Source organism: Emiliania huxleyi, assembly GCF_000372725.1.
Source record: "Emiliania huxleyi CCMP1516 unplaced genomic scaffold EMIHUscaffold_3, whole genome shotgun sequence".
Lineage (NCBI taxonomy): Eukaryota > Haptophyta > Isochrysidales > Noelaerhabdaceae > Emiliania > Emiliania huxleyi.
The window spans coordinates 393,469-410,600 of NW_005199770.1; the positions used below are offsets into that span (position 1 = coordinate 393,469).

Genomic DNA, 17,132 nt, shown 5'->3' on the forward strand with positions numbered 1-17,132 from the left:
GGTTGCCATCGACGAGCTGCTGCACGGCGACTGCCGCACGATGGTAGCGGGCGCCACCGGCACCGACTGCTCCATCGGCATGTACATGGCCTTCTCCAAGACGCCCGTCTTCTCGCACAAGCAGTCCGTCACCGCCTACGACGAGACGGCCAACGGCATGCTCATCGGCGAGGGCTCGGTGATGTTTGTGCTCAAGAAGCTCGAGGACGCGCTCGCGGACGGCGACACGGTGCACGCGGTGATCCGCGGCTGCGCCTCCTCCTCCGACGGCAAGGCGCCCGGCATCTACGCCCCCACCATCTCCGGCCAGGTGACTCGCGAGACGCTCCCCCTCCGAAGCCTCACTCCCCCCCGAAGCCTCGCACCGCCTGCTCCCACACGAGAGGCCCGGCATCCTCCGGCGCTCCCTCCCCGGCCTCCCCTGCCTGACGCCCGCCCGCCCGCCCTCCCCGCAAACCCGACCAGGAGCTGGCGCTGCGGCGCGCGTACGAGAAGGCTGGCGTCGACCCCGCCACCGTGACGATGGTGGAGGGGCACGGCACCGGCACGCCCGTCGGGGACGCGATCGAGCTGACCGCGCTCAAGAACGTGCTCGGCGAGGGGGCCGCCAAGGAGGCGGACCCGCGGCGCGAGCGCGTCGCCGTCGGCTCGGTCAAGTCCAACATCGGCCACCTCAAGTCCGTCGCCGGTGAGCCCCTCCTTCGCCTGGCTCGGCTTCCCTCTTCCTCCCTCCCTGACCGAACCTTCTCCCCGCCTCCCCCGCCACCGCGCTCGCCTCCCCGCCCACAGCGCTGCCAGTCCCGTCGCCACCACGTCCCCTCACCAGCGCCGAACCGCATTCGGCAGGCTGTGCGGGCCTGCTCAAGACCGTGCTCGCCCTCAAGCATAAGACCCTCCCAAAGTCGATCAACGTGTCAAAGCCGCCGAAGCTGCGCGACGGCACGCTCATCACCGACTCGGCCCTCTACATCAACACGCGCGCGCGGCCCTGGTTCCCGCGCCCCGGGGTGCCCCGCCGCGCGGGCGTCTCCTCCTTCGGCTTCGGTGCCGCAGCTAGACTGTTACACCGGCTAGCCATATTGGTCAGCCTTCTAGGACGGAATCCAGCCCCCTCCCGTCGCCCACTCCCTGCCTCCCCCCCCCTCCCCTCCCGCCCCGTCCTAGGCGGCGCAAACTACCACTGCGTCGTCGAGGAGTTCGAGCCCGACCACACGCGGCCGTATCGTACGCACGGCCGCCCCGACCTCGTGCTGGTGAGCGCGCCGACGGCGGGAGCGCTCGCCGCAAAGGTAACCGCCTCGCTCGACGCCCTCGCCGCCGCGCTGAGCAAGGCGGACCCGGACAAGGCCACGGTCGCGCGCTGGACCAAGGACGGCTCCGCCTCGTACCGTGGCGGCGCGCACGCGCCCGAGCAGCGCGCGCTCGCCCTCGTGTACGCGCAGTTTGTGGCTGACCACGCGCCGCCGGAGGGCGGGGCGCCGCCGTCGGACGCGCGGGTGGGCTTCGTCTCGCAAGGCGCAGCGCACGCGGTGGAGGTGCTGACAGCGATCCGCGACAAGCTGGCCGCCAAGAAGGAGGCGACCGCGTGGGCTCTGCCGCGGCAGGGCGCGCACTTCCGAGCGGCGGGCGCGCAGACGGCGGGCAAGGTTGCGGCGGTCTTCTCGGGGCAGGGCGGGCAGTACACCGGCATGTTCGAGGACGTCGCGATGGACTGGCCGCCGATGCGGTCGTCCGTCTCGCAGATGGACGAGCACGCGTTCAAGGCGCGGCCGGTGGACGTGCCGCTCCCGTCCGAGGTGCTCTTCCCGCGCGAGGCGTACGCGTCGGACGCCGACCTCGGCCACGAGGCGCGGCTGCAGGAGACGGCGCACGCGCAGCCGGCGACGGTCGCCGTCTCGCTCGGTGCGTTCGACATCTTCGCCGCGGCCGGGCTGCGCCCCGACTTCGTCGCGGGACACTCGCTCGGCGAGCTCTCGGCCTTGTGCGCCGCCGGCGTCCTCGATCGCGCCACGGCGTTCGGGCTCGTGTGTGCGCGCGCCGACGCAATGGCGGCCGCGACCGGCGAGGGGCAGTCGATGGCGGCGGTCATCGGCCCGGACGCCGCCGCGCTCACCTTGAGCACGCCCGACGTGTGGCTCGCAAACATCAACGAGCCGGGGCAGGTCGTCATCTCCGGCAAGGCGCCCGCCGTCGCCGCTGAGTCGGCGCGGATGCAGGCCGCCGGATTCCGCGTGGTGCCGCTCGCGGTCTCTGGCGCCTTCCACACGCCGCTCCTCGCCTCGGCCGGCGCGGCTTTTGGCGCCGCCGTCGAGCGCGCCGCGGGCCAGTTTGAGCCGCCCACGCGCGCAAAGATCTACTCGAACGTCACGGGCGACTCTGCGTACGCGCGCGGCGGCGCAGACTCGGCGGCGCTGCTGCGCAAGCAGATGGTCTCGTCGGTGCAGTGGGTGAAGCAGGTGCAGGCCATGTACCGCGACGGCGCGCGCGTCTTCGTCGAGTTTGGCCCGCGCGCGACGCTCGCCAAGCTCGTCGAGAAGATTCTGCCCAAGGGAGAGGACGTGTGCGTCGTGGCGGTCAACGCCTCCAAGGAACGCCCGTCCACCCCCACCCCCCGCTCCCCGCTCCATCTCTCGGCCGCCTCCCCCTCGGCCGCCTCACGCCCCCGCCTCTCCTTTACACGTGCTTGCGAGGCAGCAGACACGAGCAGCTCCACGTGAGCGCATTCGCGTTAGCCTCGCGTGCGCCCTCTGCTAAGCGCTTGCCTTGCCGCCCCCCCTCCGAAGGACGTGTCGGCCGACATGCAGCTCCGCGCGGCGGCCATCCAGTTGGCGGTGCACGGCGTGCCGCTCGCACGCTTCGACCCGTGGTCGCTGCCCAACCCGTTCCTCGTCGGCCGGCCAAGCGAGTCGCCGGCGCCCACGCCGGAGAGCGTGCTGAAGGTCAAGAAGGGCGTGCTCAGCCTCTCGGCCGCCACCTTCAAGGCGCCGCGCACCACGCGCGCGACGGAGGCGGCGATGAGCGACGGGTACAAGATCTCGGGCAACACGGTCGCCAGCGTCGGGCCGACCGACGCCGAGCTGCAGGCCGCCAAGAAGGAGGCGAGCGAGCGCCAGCAGATGGTCAAGACTGCCGAGGCGACCATCGGGCAACTCCAGGCAAAGCTCAACGCGGCGGAGTCGGCGCTTGAGGAGGCAAAGGTGGCGCTGCGGGAGCGGGCGGAGCAGCGCACGGCGCCGGCCGTGCAAGCGACGCCAGCTTCGACCGTTGCCGCGCCGCCGGCCGCCGCGCCGTCGCCATCCGCGGCGCCTCCGGGCGTGTCGTCGGAGAAGGCGACCGAGACGGTGCTGGCCGTGCTCGCCGCCAAGACGGGGTACGAGCCGGAGATGATCGAGATGGACATGGCGCTGGAGACGGAGCTGGGCGTCGACTCGATCAAGCGCGTCGAGATCCTGAGCGAGGTGCAGAAGCAGCTCAGCGTCGAGGCGCAGGACGTGGCCGCGCTCTCGCGCACGCAGACCGTCGGCGAGGTCGTCGACGCGATGCTCAAGGAGATCCGCTCGCAGGGCGGCGGCGTCGCTGCGGCGGCGGCGTCCGCGCCGCCGCCGGCCGCGCCGTCGCCGTCCGCGGCGCCTCCGGGCGTGTCGTCGGAGAAGGCGACCGAGACGGTGCTGGCCGTGCTCGCCGCCAAGACGGGGTACGAGCCGGAGATGATCGAGATGGACATGGCGCTGGAGACGGAGCTGGGCGTCGACTCGATCAAGCGCGTCGAGATCCTGAGCGAGGTGCAGAAGCAGCTCAGCGTCGAGGCGCAGGACGTGGCCGCGCTCTCGCGCACGCAGACCGTCGGCGAGGTCGTCGACGCGATGCTCAAGGAGATCCGCTCGCAGGGCGGCGGCGTCGCTGCGGCGGCGGCGTCCGCGCCGCCGCCGGCCGCGCCGTCGCCGTCCGCGGCGCCTCCGGGCGTGTCGTCGGAGAAGGCGACCGAGACGGTGCTGGCCGTGCTCGCCGCCAAGACGGGGTACGAGCCGGAGATGATCGAGATGGACATGGCGCTGGAGACGGAGCTGGGCGTCGACTCGATCAAGCGCGTCGAGATCCTGAGCGAGGTGCAGAAGCAGCTCAGCGTCGAGGCGCAGGACGTTGCCGCGCTCTCGCGCACGCAGACCGTCGGCGAGGTCGTCGACGCGATGCTCAAGGAGATCCGCTCGCAGGGCGGCGGCGTCGCTGCGGCGGCGGTGTCCGCGCCGCCGCCGGCCGCGCCGTCGCCATCCGCGGCGCCTCCGGGCGTGTCGTCGGAGAAGGCGACCGAGACGGTGCTGGCCGTGCTCGCCGCCAAGACGGGGTACGAGCCGGAGATGATCGAGATGGACATGGCGCTGGAGACGGAGCTGGGCGTCGACTCGATCAAGCGCGTCGAGATCCTGAGCGAGGTGCAGAAGCAGCTCAGCGTCGAGGCGCAGGACGTGGCCGCGCTCTCGCGCACGCAGACCGTCGGCGAGGTCGTCGACGCGATGCTCAAGGAGATCCGCTCGCAGGGCGGCGGCGTAGTGGGCTCCCAGCCCGTCTCCTCGGCTCCATCCCGGTCGCTATCCATTGCCTCCATCGGCTCCACGCCCGACATGGCCACCGCCCTCGCGTCCACGCGGCGCCCGTCGCCTCCCTCCACCAAGGAGGGTGCCGATACCGCCGCTCACGACGCGATCTCGGCTGCGTCCGACGTGACCGTGTCCTACGCGGCAACGCTGCCCATCTCGCCGCCTCTGGCCCTGCAGATCGGCTTCGACCGGAAGCGCCCCGTCCTCGTCGTCGATGACGGGTCTCCTTTCACCGCCGAGCTGGTCGCCTCGCTGAGCGGCTCCGTCGACTGCCACGTCATCGTGCTGTCGTGGTCCGGCGTGCAGGTGCGCGGCGCCACCACCATCCGGCTGCAAGACACCTCGGAGGCTGCGCTCAAGTCGGCGATCGGCTCCATCACTGCGCAGCACGGCGCCCCCTCCGGCTTCGTCTACCAGCACAGCGCCGCCTGCGCCGGCGACGACCACGCGCAGCTCCGCTGGGCGCTGCTGGCCGCAAAGCACCTGCAGCCGCACCTGCAGCAGGCGGTGACGCCGAGCGGCGGCAAGGTCGGCCGCTGCTTCTTCGTCGGCATCGCGCGCATGAATAACGACGGCTGCCTCGGCATTGTCAACAGCATCCGCTCCGGCGCGGCGGCTCCGGTCGAGGCGGGGCTGCAGGGCGTCCTGAGTGCGCAGCGCGGCGCCATCTTCGGCCTCGTCAAGGCGCTCGCGCTCGAGTGGCCCCACGTGTTTTGCCGCGGCATCGATCTCGACGGCGCCATCGGCGCAAAGGCGGCGGCGCGGCTGGTGCAGAGCGAGATCGGCTGCGCCGACCGCACGCTGCGCGAGGTCGGGTACGGCGCGAGCTGCCAGCGCCACGCTTCGACCGCCAAGGAGCTGCTCACGCCCGGCGCGAGCGAGGGCGCCCGCCCCGCCTTTTTGCCCACCGACGTGCTCCTCGTCTCGGGCGGCGCGCGCGGCATCACGCCGCTCTGCATGGGCGCGCTCGCCAAGCGCGTCGGCGGCGGCACCTTCATCCTGGTCGGCCGCTCGGCCGTCAAGGAGGAGCCGGCGTGGGCGCGGGCGGTGGCCGACTCGGGCAAGCCGCTCGAGAAAGCGGCCTACGCGCACATGAAGGCCGAGTTTGCGGCGGGGCGCGGGCCAAAGCCGACGCCAAAGAGCCTCGACCAGCTCGTCGGGCAGGTGCGGGCCAGCCGCGAGGTGCTCGAGTCGAAGCGGCAGATCGAGTCGCGCGGCGGGCGCGCCGTGTACATGCCGTGCGACACCAACGACGCCGCCAAGGTCGCCGCGGCGGTGCGCGCCGTCAAGACGCAGCACGGCCTGCAGGTGACCGGCATCGTGCACGCGGCCGGTGTGCTGCGCGACAAGAACGTCGAGAAGAAGGAGGCGGCCGACTTCGACGCCGTGTACGGCGTCAAGGTTGGCGGCCTCGCCAACATGCTGCAGGCGCTCGCGCCGGCCGAGCGACGCTCGCTGCGCCACCTGGTCGTCTTCTCGTCGCTCGCCGGCTTCCACGGCAACGCGGGGCAGACCGACTACGCGATGGCCAACGACGCGCTTTCCAAGATGGTCCACCGCTTCGGCGCGTCCCATCCCGGCTGCTCGGTGCGCGCGCTCTGCTTTGGTCCGTGGGACGGCGGCATGGTGAGCGCGACGCTCAAGGCGCACTTCAAGGCGCAGGGCATCCAGATCATCCCGCGCGAGGAGGGCGCCACGCAGGTCGCCGCCCTCCTCTCCCTCGGCGGGGCCGACCGCTCGCAGTGCCTCGTCGGCAACTGGGCGCTGCCACCGGTGCCGCCGCGTGAGGCGGCGACGGCCCTCAACTTCACCCTGCGCTCGCCGGCGACGTCCGGCGGCTACAACGGCTTCCTGGACGCGCACGTCGTCCGCGGGCGGCGCGTCGTGCCGATGACCTGCGCGGCGTCGCTCATGGCCACCACCGTGCTGCGCGCGCACCCCGGCTTCCACCTGGCGCGGGTCCAGGACGTGCAGCTCTTCGGAGGCCTCTTCGCCGACGAGGACACCGAGGTGACGCTGACGATGAAGCGCGCCAGCGCGCCGGACGCGGCCGAGCTCGAGATCGCCTGCCGCATGGCCGCCGCGAGCGGGGGCGCGCGCGCCGCGCCGGCGTACGGCGCAACGGTGGTGCTCTCGACGACCGCCGCCGCTGTGCCGTGCGGCGTGGGCTGCGGCAGCCAGCCGGGCAGCGTCGCCGCCCTGTACGACGGCGAGACGCTCTTCCACGGGCCCGCGCTGCAGCACATCGCGCACGCCGCCATCAGCGGCGACGTGCTCACGGCGAAGTGTGTCAACGTGTCGCTCGACGCGGCGGAGGCCGGCCAGTTCGAGTCGACGCGCACTTGCGTCAACGGCTTCGCGGCCGACGCGATGATGCAGGCGATGCTCGTCGCGGCGCGGAGCAAGCTCGGCGCTGCCTCGCTGCCGTCCACCATCGGGTCGCTCGAGTGGCACCGCCCCATCGCGCCCGGCGGCGAGTACCGCCTCACGCTCGAGTTTGCAACCTCGCCCACCGGCTGCACCGCCACCTGCTACCTGCACGACGCGGCCGGAGTGGCGTACGCCACCGGCCGGCAGCTCGCCGTCACGATCAACCGCGGCCTCGACTTCCGGGCGGCGGGCAAGGCCGCGGCGGGCAGCAAGGCGGCGGGCAAGGCGGCCACCGCCCGGCGCACGCCCACCGACGACCCGCGCATCGCCATCGTCGGCATGGCGGCGCGCTACGCCGGCGCGCCCGACTTGGACGCGTTCTGGCGGCTGCTCAGCTCGGGCGAGGTCGGGACCGGCTCCATCTCGCCGGCGCAGCTGGGCGTGGGCTCGATGGACTCGCACTACGGCGGCTCGAGCGCAAAGGTGCAGGGCGCCGACTGCATCAAGAACGACCAGTACGGCTCGATCGATCCCGTCGAGTCGGAGCACGAGCTGCTGCTCCACCTCGCGCGCGAGGCGCTCAAGGACGCGGGCAGCCCCGACGTCGCGTCCCGCTGCGGTATCGTCTCGGGCTGCCTCTCCTTCCCGAGCGACAACATGCAGCGCGCGCTGCAGCGCGACGTGTACGAGGGCGCGCTCGAGCGCGCCTACGGGCAGACGCCGTCGATGCAGGCGACCGCCGGCACGCCGTGGATGGCGCTGGGCCGCAAGCCGCCCGTCGACACCGAGCGCGCCGCCGCCCTCGCCGAGGTCGACCCCGCCTCCTTCGTGGCGGCCGAGATCGGGCTGTCTGCCGGCACGCCGCGGCTGTGCCTCGACGCCGCGTGCGCCTCCGCCCTCTACTGCATGAAGCTCGCGCAGGACTACCTCGTGACGGGAGACGCCGACGTGATGCTCTGCGGCGCGTCCTGCCTCCCCGAGCCGATGTTCGTCCTCTCAGGCTTCTCCGCCTTCCAGGCGCTGCCGCCGAAGGAGGGCGGCACCTCGGCGCCCTTCGACGCAAAGACGGGCGGGCTCACGCCGGGCGAGGGCGGCGCCATCTTTGTGATGAAGCGGCTGGCCGACGCCGAGCGCGACGGCGACCGCATCCACGGCGTGCTGCTCGGCGCGCACGTCTCGAACGCTGGCTGCGGCCTGCCGCTCAAGCCGCACTCGGAGTCGGAGCACCAGTGCCTCGCGGAGACGTACTCCAAGTTTGGGCTGTCCAAGGCGTCGCCGCAGTACATCGAGTGCCACGCGACGGGCACGCCGCAGGGCGACATGTGCGAGCTCGACGCGATGCGCAAGTTCTTTGGCGCCGCGCAGCTGCCACTCCTCGGCTCGTCCAAGGGCACGTGCGGCCACACCCTCACCGCGGCCGGGTTTGCGGGCGCGTGCAAGCTGCTCCTCGCGATGAAGCACGGCGTCATCCCTCCGACGCCAAAGCTGACCCGCCCGCTCGACAAGAACATCATCACGGCGAAGACGGCGTGGCCCGAGGTCGCCAACGGCGCGCCGCGGCGCGCCGGCCTCTCCGCCTTCGGCTTTGGCGGGACCAACGCGCACGCCGTCCTTGAGCAGCACTCGCCCACCGCGGCGGCGCCGCCAAAGGGCCTCGGCGGCCCGCCCGCCGGGGCGAAGCTCGCCATCGTCGGCATGGCGGCGCGTTTTGGCACCCTCGCCGACCTGACCGCGCTGGAGCGCGCCGTGCACGACGGCGGCGACGGCGCGTGCGAGCTGCCGCCCAAGCGGTGGCGCTTCCTCGCCGAGGACGCGGCGTTCCGCGAGTCGATCGGCGTGCCGGAGCAGAGCCCGGTGAGCGGCTGCTTCGTCGACAAGATCGACGTCGACTATGAGCGGCTCAAGCTGCCGCTGCTGCCGGAGGACGAGCTGCAGCCGCAGCAGCTGCTCGCCCTCTCCACCATCGACCGCGCCCTCCTTGACAGCGGCGGCGCCGTGTCCAAGGGCGGCAAGGTCGCGGTGCTGATCGGCCTCTCGACCGACATGGAGCTCTACCGCCACCGCGCCCGCGTGGCGATGCGCGAGCGGCTCGGGCTCACGCCGGACTCGACGCTGACGGAGGAGCAGGCCAGCCTGCTCTCGCACGTGAGCAACGTCGCCACGTCGACGAGCTACACCTCCAACATCGGCAACATCATCGCCACGCGGATCGCATCGACGTGGGGCTTCACTGGCCCCGCCTTCTCGGTGACCCAGGGCGCAAACTCGGTCTACCGCTGCCTCGAGCTCGCGAGCAAGTGGCTCGCGCGCGGCGAGGTGGAGGCGGCCGTCATCGCAGGCGTCGACCTGAACGGCAGCGCCGAGGCGCTCTTCACCAAGACACGCAACGGCGTGCGGCTGTCGCACGCGCAGCAGCCGGCCGCCTCCTTCGACGCCTCGAGCGACGGCGTATTTGTCGGCGAGGGCGCGGGCGCGCTCGTGCTCAAGCGGATGGCAGCCTGCGACCTGGCGGCGGCGACGGCGCCGCGCGTGTACGCCTCGATCGATGCCGTCGCCGAAGAGCCCTCCGTCGAGGCTGCTGCGGCGGCCGCACTCGCCACCGGCGGCGTCGACGCGAGCGCCGTCGAGTGCGTCGCACTCTAGCGGCGAGCGGCGTGAACCTTCCCTGACCCTTTCTGACCCCCTCCTACAGGTACGTCGAGCTCTCAGCGGACGGCGATCGGCGCATCGACGACGCGGAGGTCAAGGGTGTGGCGAGCGCGTACGCGGGCTCGCCGTCGAGCCGGTCGGTCGCGGTGGGCACCGTCAAGGCGAACGTCGGGCACGTCGGCCACTCGAGCGGAGCCGCGGCGCTGATCAAGACGGCGCTCTGCCTGCACGGCCGCTACCTGCCGCAGCTGCCTCGCTGGTCGAGGCCGCAGCAGCACATGCAGTCGACGTGGGAGGGCTCGCAGCTCTACGCGTGCGCCTCGTCGCGCGCATGGGTCAAGAACGCGGGCGGCCTCCGCCGCGCCGCCGTCTCGGGGGTCGCCGCGTCGGCGCCCGGCTCTGCCTTCCACGTCTTGCTCTCCGACGTGCCGGCCTGCCACGAGACGCACAACGTGCTGTCCCTCGACCCGGCGGCGCCCAAGCTCGTCACGCTGCGCGCGTCCACCGCCGGCGAGATCGTCGCCGCCGTCGAGGCCTCCCTCGCCCGCATCGAGGCGGCGGCCGGCAGCGCGGACGCGGAGTTCGGCCTGCTCCTCCACCAGACGGTGGTGGCCGAGGCGAGCGCGGCGCCGCTCCTGACGCTCTGCCTCGTGACGACCGCCGCCAAGCTCGCGACCGAGCTCAAGCACGCGGCCAAGGGCGTCGGCATCTCGATCCGCGTGGGCAAGGACTACACCTCTCCCTCGGGCTCCTTCTTCACCCCCTCGCCGATGCGCTCCGACCGCGTGGCCTTCATGTACGGCGACGGCGCGAGCCCGTACGCCGGCTTCGACGCGGGGCTGCACCGCATCGCGCCCGGCCTGCACGAGACCGTGGAGAAGGGCACGACCGACATGTGGGCGCGGAGCGACGAGGCGTGGAACCCGCGCGCCGTCTCGCTCGACGAGCTCGGCGACAAGAGCGCCGCCTTTGACAAGGACCAGGTCGAGATGTTCCGCGGCGGCGTCTACCACGCCTTCTGCAACACGGCGGTGGCGCGCGAGGTGCTCGGCGTCGCGCCGCGCGCCGCGTGCGGCCTCTCGCTCGGCGAGGTGTCGATGCTCTTCGCCTTCGGCCCCGAGAATGCCAAGAAGTCCGACCAGCTCACCGCGCGGCTGGCGGCGTCGCCGGTGTGGACCGAGCAGCTCGCCGTCAAGATGAACGCGCTGCGCTCGGCGTGGGGGCTGCCCGCCGACGCGCCGGTGGGGAGCTTTTGGCGCGGCTTCGTGCTGCACGCCACCAAGGCGCAGGTGGCGCAGGGGATCGAGGCGATGGGCGCCGCGGCCGGCTGCGTGCGCCTCCTCATCGTCAACGACAACAAGTCGTGCCTGATCGCCGGCAAGCCGGAGCAGTGCGAGGCCCTCATCGCGCGCCTCGGCTGCCAGTCGTCGCCGCTCGAGCAGGGGATGGTCGGCCACTGCGCCGAGGTTGGCCCGCACAAGGCCGCCATCTCGCACATCCACGGCATGCTCTCGATGCCGCCGGCGTCCGACGTGCAGCTGTTCTGGTCGTCGGGCGCGCGCGTCGAGCCCTTGAGCGACAAGAATGGCGCGCATGTCGGCGACCTGTGCGCCGAGCTGTACAACAAGCTGGCCGACTTTGAGCGCGTCGTGCACGCCGTCCACGCCAAGCAGTACGACGTATTTGTCGAGCTCGGCTCGGGCGACAAGCGCGCCGCCGCGGTGCACAGCATCCTCTCCGAGGGCGGCGCGCGGCACGTGGCCGTCGCCATCGACGCCAAGGGGCAGCCCGCGTGGCAGCAGATGCTGCGGATGGCGGCCAAGCTCATCTCGCACGGCGGCACCGGCTGCGGCGTCCGCAAGCTCTACCACCCGAAGCTGCTCGCCGAGGCTGCGCAGGTGGCCTCCGGCACGGCGCCAAAGCCGAGCAAGCTGCGCCGCCTCATCGAGATCAACGGCCGCTTCAACAGCTCGAGCACGCCGCGCCCGTCGAGGATGTCGACGCCGATGGACGAGCGGCTGCTGCGCACCATCAAGCGCATTCCCACTGCCTTCACGGAGGGCGCCACGATGGAGTCGTCGCTGGCGGCGCGCACGCCGAGCACGGCGTCGCTGCTCGAGGTCGAGGGCGGCGGCACCTTTGGCTCGAAGGGGTCGGCGCTCGAGTACGAGATAGAGTACCAGCGCGAGCAGGCGCGCAAGTACAAGGGCCCGCTCCTGTGGGACTTCGACGACCTGCTCGAGTACGCCGAGGGCAACATCGCCCCCGTCTTCAACAAGCACCTCTCCGGCTCCCACCCTCCGTGGGCGGAGGTGCCAGCACCCGCCCCTCGCCCCCCTCATCGCCCCTCGCCCGGCCTCGCGCCTCTCTCGCCTCCAGCCAACACGCCACGTCAACCCCTCAGGTGGACTCGTACCCGTACTGCTGCCGGCTGCCGCAGCGCGAGTACCTGCTCTGCTCGCGCGTCACCAAGATGCAGGCAACGACGAACGTGTTCGAGTCGTGCACCATGACCACCGAGTACGACCTGCCGCCCAACGGCGAGCTGAGCGAGGGCGGCCAGATCCCGTGGGCCGTGCTGGTCGAGTCGGGCCAGTGCGACCTGATGCTCATCTCGTACCTGGGCGTCGACTTCCAGAACAAGGGCCGCAAGGCGTACCGGCTGCTCGACACGACGCTCACCTTCTTCGGCGTCGCGCAGGAGGGGCAGACCCTCGTGTACGACATCAAGATCAACTCCTTCGCCAAGAAGGCGCGCAGACGCAACTAGCACGCGCGCCCCCTCCGGCTCCGACAGCCAGCACCTAGAACCTCTTGCCGAGGCACCTCCCCACAGACACCCTGTCCCACTCTCACGCACTCCTCCCTAGGCGGGCCTCGTCTCGATGTTCTTCTTCGAGTACAACTGCTACTGCGACGGCAAGCTGCTGATCGAGATGCGCAACGGCGTCGCGGGCTTCTTCTCAAAGCAGGAGCTCGACGAGGGCAAGGGCGTGGTGTGGACCGAGGCGGACCTCAAGATGCGCGCCAAGTACGCCGCCAACAAGAAGGACCCGTCGCCGTGCCACCTCGCCCTCGTCACCGACAAGAAGACCTTCTCCGAGGCGGACATGCAGAAGCTGAGCGACGCCGGCCACAAGCCCGGCACCTGGGGCGAGGTCATGGGCCCCTCGGCGGCCGACGTGCAGTACAAGCTCTGCGCGCGCAAGATCCTGATGGCCGACCGTGTGACGCACATCCTGCCGCGGGGCGGCGTGCACGGGCTCGGCCTGCTCGTTGGCGAGAAGATTTTGGAGCGCGACCACTGGTGCGCCTCGACCCTCCCGAGATACTCCCCTCCCTCTCCTTCCAGCCGCGCTCCTCTGAATCCACGCCGCTGCCTCCACGCGCCGCCGTCACGCCCGCGTATGCCTCCGCATCCACTCCGCGCGCACCGCCCCGCCCTCGGCCCCGCCCTGGGCACCGCTCACGGCACGGCTGCTGACTCGCCCCGCGTGTGTGTGCGCGCGCAGGTACTTCCCGTGCCACTTCAAGAACGACCAGGTGATGGCGGGCTCGCTCGTCTCGGACGGCTGCTCGCAGATCCTCAAGATGTACATGATCTACATGGGCATGCACAAGGCGGTCGAGGGCATCACCTTCACCCCCGTGCACAACCAGCCAAACAAGGTGCGCTGCCGCGGCCAAATCTCGCCGCACAAGGGCAAGCTCGTGTACTGGGTCGAGATCTCGGAGCTCGGCTTCGACAAGGAGACGGGCTACCCGTACGCAAAGGCGGACGTCAACATCATCGACATCAACTACGAGAGTGGCGAGTCGTTCGACCACCCGTCCGAGGGGGAGCTGCTCGCCGCGCTCGAGCCGTACTGCCGCGGCAACATGAAGAAGCGGGTGGTGGTCGACTTCCGCGGCGTGGCGCTCCAGATGGAGGGGCCTCCCACCGCCGCCCACCCCATCCTTGGCAAGCGCGTCGCGGCGGTGCAGTCCGTGCCGCGCGCGCTCGTGCCCGCGCCGCCGCCCGCCCTGTCGCGCGATCAGATGTACGCGGCCGGAGGGCTGCACCTGTCCGGCGGGCAGCGCTCGGCGCTGCCGCCGCAGCAGTTCATGAAGTGGGGGGGGGCGACCGTCGGCGGGCACAAGCTCACGTGGCACCCGTGGGCCGGCAGGGACGGCCACCCGACGCCCGGCTTCCGCGCGACCTCGTACCCGCCGCGGCCCATCTGCTTCACGCCCTTCCCAAACAACCCGAACGACACGAACCACACGCCCGGCGAGCTGCCGCTCTCGTGGGTCAACATGTGCGAGTTCATGTGCAACGACCTCTCAAAGAGCCTCGGCGACGACTTCAAGGGCTTCGACGAGGCCTCCGTCTCGCGCTCGCCCGCCTTCGACCTCGCCCTCACCACGCGCGTCCTCTCCGTGACGGGGCTCGTTGAGGAGAAGGGCTCGACCAAGTTTTACGGCACCGACCGCGACCCGTCGAGCGGCACGATGGTGGCCGAGTTCGACTGCCCCGCCGACGCGTGGTTCTTCGTCGGCGCGCCCAACGACGCGCAGATGCCCTACTCGATCCTGATGGAGATTGCGCTGCAGACGTGCGGCATTCTCACCTCGTGGAACAAGGTGCGACTCCCACGGACCCCTCCGTCCAGCCCCGCACACCCTCCCGGCTCTCCGCCCTCAGCTCTCGCGCCCCGCAGAGCCACCTCCGCCGCGCCTCCCCCATCGTCCCTCACCCTCGCCCCCCCGCAGGCGCCGCTCACGATGTCAAAGGACCACGGCTTCAACCTGCTCTTCCGCAACCTGGACGCCACCGCCAAGCTGTACGCGCACGTCGACCTGCGCGGCAAGACGATCGTCAACACCTCAAAGTGCACCGGCTACGCCATGCTCGGCCAGATGGGCGTCCAAAAGTTCAACACCGTGCTCGAGGTGGACGGCAAGCCCTTTTACGAGGTCGACTCGTCCTTCGGCTGGTTCCTGCCGGCGGTCTTCGAGAAGCAGGTCGGGCTCGACAACGGCGTCAAGCGCGAGTGCTGGCACGTGGCCAACAAGCACCCCGTCACCCGCTTCGCCCTCCCCGCCGACGAGGGCAAGCTCTTCGCCGGCGCCGTCGCGGCCGGCCTCGCGCCGGCCCACCTGCTCAGCCGGCGGTCGGACCAGGTTCGCTTCCTCGATGAGATCGGCCTCTCGGCGACGGGCGGCGAGCACGGTAAGGGGTACGGCCACGGCTTCAAGACCGTCGACCCGCGCGACTGGTTCTTTTCGTGCCACTTCTGGTGCGACCCCGTGATGCCGGGCTCGCTCGGCATCGAGGCGATGCACCAAACGCTCGAGCTCTTCTGCGTGCACACGGGCCTCGGCGCGGGCATCGCCAACGCGACCTTTACGCACGACCTCGGCAAGACCACGTGGAAGTACCGCGGCCAGCTCACGCCCAAGGCCAACCGCGGCGACGTCGAGGTCCACATCAAGACGGTGGAGAAGGCCGACGGCGCCGTCACCGTCACCGCCGACGGCTACTTGTACGTCGACTCGCTCCGCGTGTACCATGCGACGGGGCTGCGCATCCGCATCGCGCCGGCCGCCGCGCACCTCCTCACCGCGCCGGCGCCGGCGCCGGCGCTGCCGCGGCCGGCGCAGAGCGCGGCCGATGTCACCACGGTCTCCGCCGCCGACGCGGCGGCGGTGCGCGAGGCGCTGCTCGAGACGGAGCAGCCGCTCGTGGTGGAGGGGCCGGGCGTGGGCGCGGTGCAGGTGCACCCGGTGCCGCTCGGGTCGCTCGGGCTGGGCTCGGCCGCCTTCATGCAGCACTACGGCGTGCAGTACCCGCTCTACACGGGCGCGATGGCCAAGGGCATCGCGTCGGCCGACCTCGTCATCGCCGCCGGCCAGCACGGCATGCTCGCGTCCTTTGGCGCGGGCGGGCTGCCGATTGGCAAGGTGACGGCGGGGCTCGACAAGATCCAGGCCGCGCTGGGCAGCAAGCCGTTCGCGGTCAACCTGATCCACTCGCCCTTCGACGACCTGCTCGAGGAGCGCAACGTCGACCTCTTCCTCTCGCGCGGCGTGACGGTCGTCGAGGCGTCCGCCTTCATGAAGCTGACGCCGCACGTGGTGCGCTACCGCGTGGTCGGCCTCTCGCGCGACGCGGCGACGGGCAGGACGGTCTGCAAGAACTCGATCATCTTCAAGGTGTCGCGCACCGAGCTCGCCGACATGGCGCTGCGGCCGCCGCCCGCCGACATGGTGGCGCGGCTGCTTCGGGAGGGCAAGGTGACGGCGGAGCAGGCGGCGCTCGCGGCGACCGTGCCGATGTGCGACGACGTGACGGTCGAGGCGGACAGCGGCGGCCACACCGACAACCGGCCGCTGCAGGTGCTCCTCCCTGTCATCATCGCGCGGCGCGACGCCGTCAAGCTCGAGACGGGCGTGCACGTCCGCGTCGGCGCCGGCGGCGGCATCGGCTGCCCCGAGGCGGCGGCGGCGGCCTTCGCGATGGGGGCCGACTTTGTGGTGACGGGCACGATCAACCAGCTCGCGCGGCAGTCGGGCACGTGCGACACGGTGCGTGAGCAGCTCTCCAAGGCGACGTACAGCGACGTGGTGATGGCGCCGGCGGCGGACATGTTCGAGTCGGGCGTCAAGCTGCAGGTGCTCAAGAAGGGCACCATGTTCCCGTCGCGCGCGCTCAAGCTGTACGAGCTCTTCCTCGCGTACCCGTCGCTCGACGCCATCCCGGCCGACGTGCGGCAGCGGCTCGAGAAGACGGTCTTCCGCAAGCCGATCGACACGGTGTGGCAGGAGACGGTCGACTTCACGCTCAACCAGCTCAAGGACCCCGAGAAGATCAAGCGCGCCGAGGCGGACCCGAAGGGCAAGATGGCGCTCATCTTCCGCTGGTACCTCGGCCTCTCGAGCGGCTGGGCAAACGCGGGCGTGACGGACCGCGCGATGGACTTCCAGGTCTGGTGCGGCCCCGCCATCGGCTCGTTCAACGACTTTGTGCGCGGGACGTACCTCGACCCGGCCGTCGCCAACGCGTACCACGACGTGCACGAGGCGAACATGCAGCTGCTGCGCGGCGCGTGCGTGCTGCGCCGCATCGAGCAGCTCAAGGCGCACGCCGGGGTGCGCGCCGCCGTCGACGCGACCGCCCTCGCGCCGTACCGCCCCGAGCCGGTCGCGTAGTCACGCGGCCGGGGTGGCGCGAGGGCACGGGCGAGCGAGCCAAAGCGCGCTCTAGGATCAGGCGCCCTGGCCCTCCTCCGCGCCCTTGCGCGCATGCATGCGCATACACACTGATGGACTCCATGACTGATGATGCGAGACCCTCACCGGGAGGGTGTCGAATACGTGCTGTGACAGTGTGCCGAGATGAGAGACGGGGGGCTTCGTATTCCGATCTGCTCTCTGTCTGGTCTTGTCTCGTGACTGAGTGACTGTGTCGTTGATGGTATTATACTGATGGGTACAGGGTACGCACGCGACGCGCCTGAACCAAGAGCAACACCGGCC

General features: G+C 71.3%; 1 protein-coding gene across 1 annotated transcript in view; it reads left to right on the plus strand.

Moving 5' to 3' along the window:
• The window catches only part of PKS3 (polyketide synthase), a gene marked incomplete at its 5' end in the record, with an annotated part of 20,968 nt that extends 3,869 nt beyond the window's left edge, over positions 1–17,099 (plus strand). Inside the window, 9 exons of the mRNA XM_005775596.1 lie at positions 17–310; positions 466–688; positions 847–2,573; positions 2,784–9,592; positions 9,658–11,926; positions 12,019–12,366; positions 12,485–12,921; positions 13,127–14,237; positions 14,367–17,099. Of these exons, the coding sequence (XP_005775653.1) occupies positions 17–310; positions 466–688; positions 847–2,573; positions 2,784–9,592; positions 9,658–11,926; positions 12,019–12,366; positions 12,485–12,921; positions 13,127–14,237; positions 14,367–16,805 (15,657 nt within the window). The 3' untranslated portion in view covers positions 16,806–17,099. The remainder of the gene's footprint in view (positions 1–16; positions 311–465; positions 689–846; positions 2,574–2,783; positions 9,593–9,657; positions 11,927–12,018; positions 12,367–12,484; positions 12,922–13,126; positions 14,238–14,366) is intronic.
• Positions 17,100–17,132: the final 33 nt, after the last annotated feature.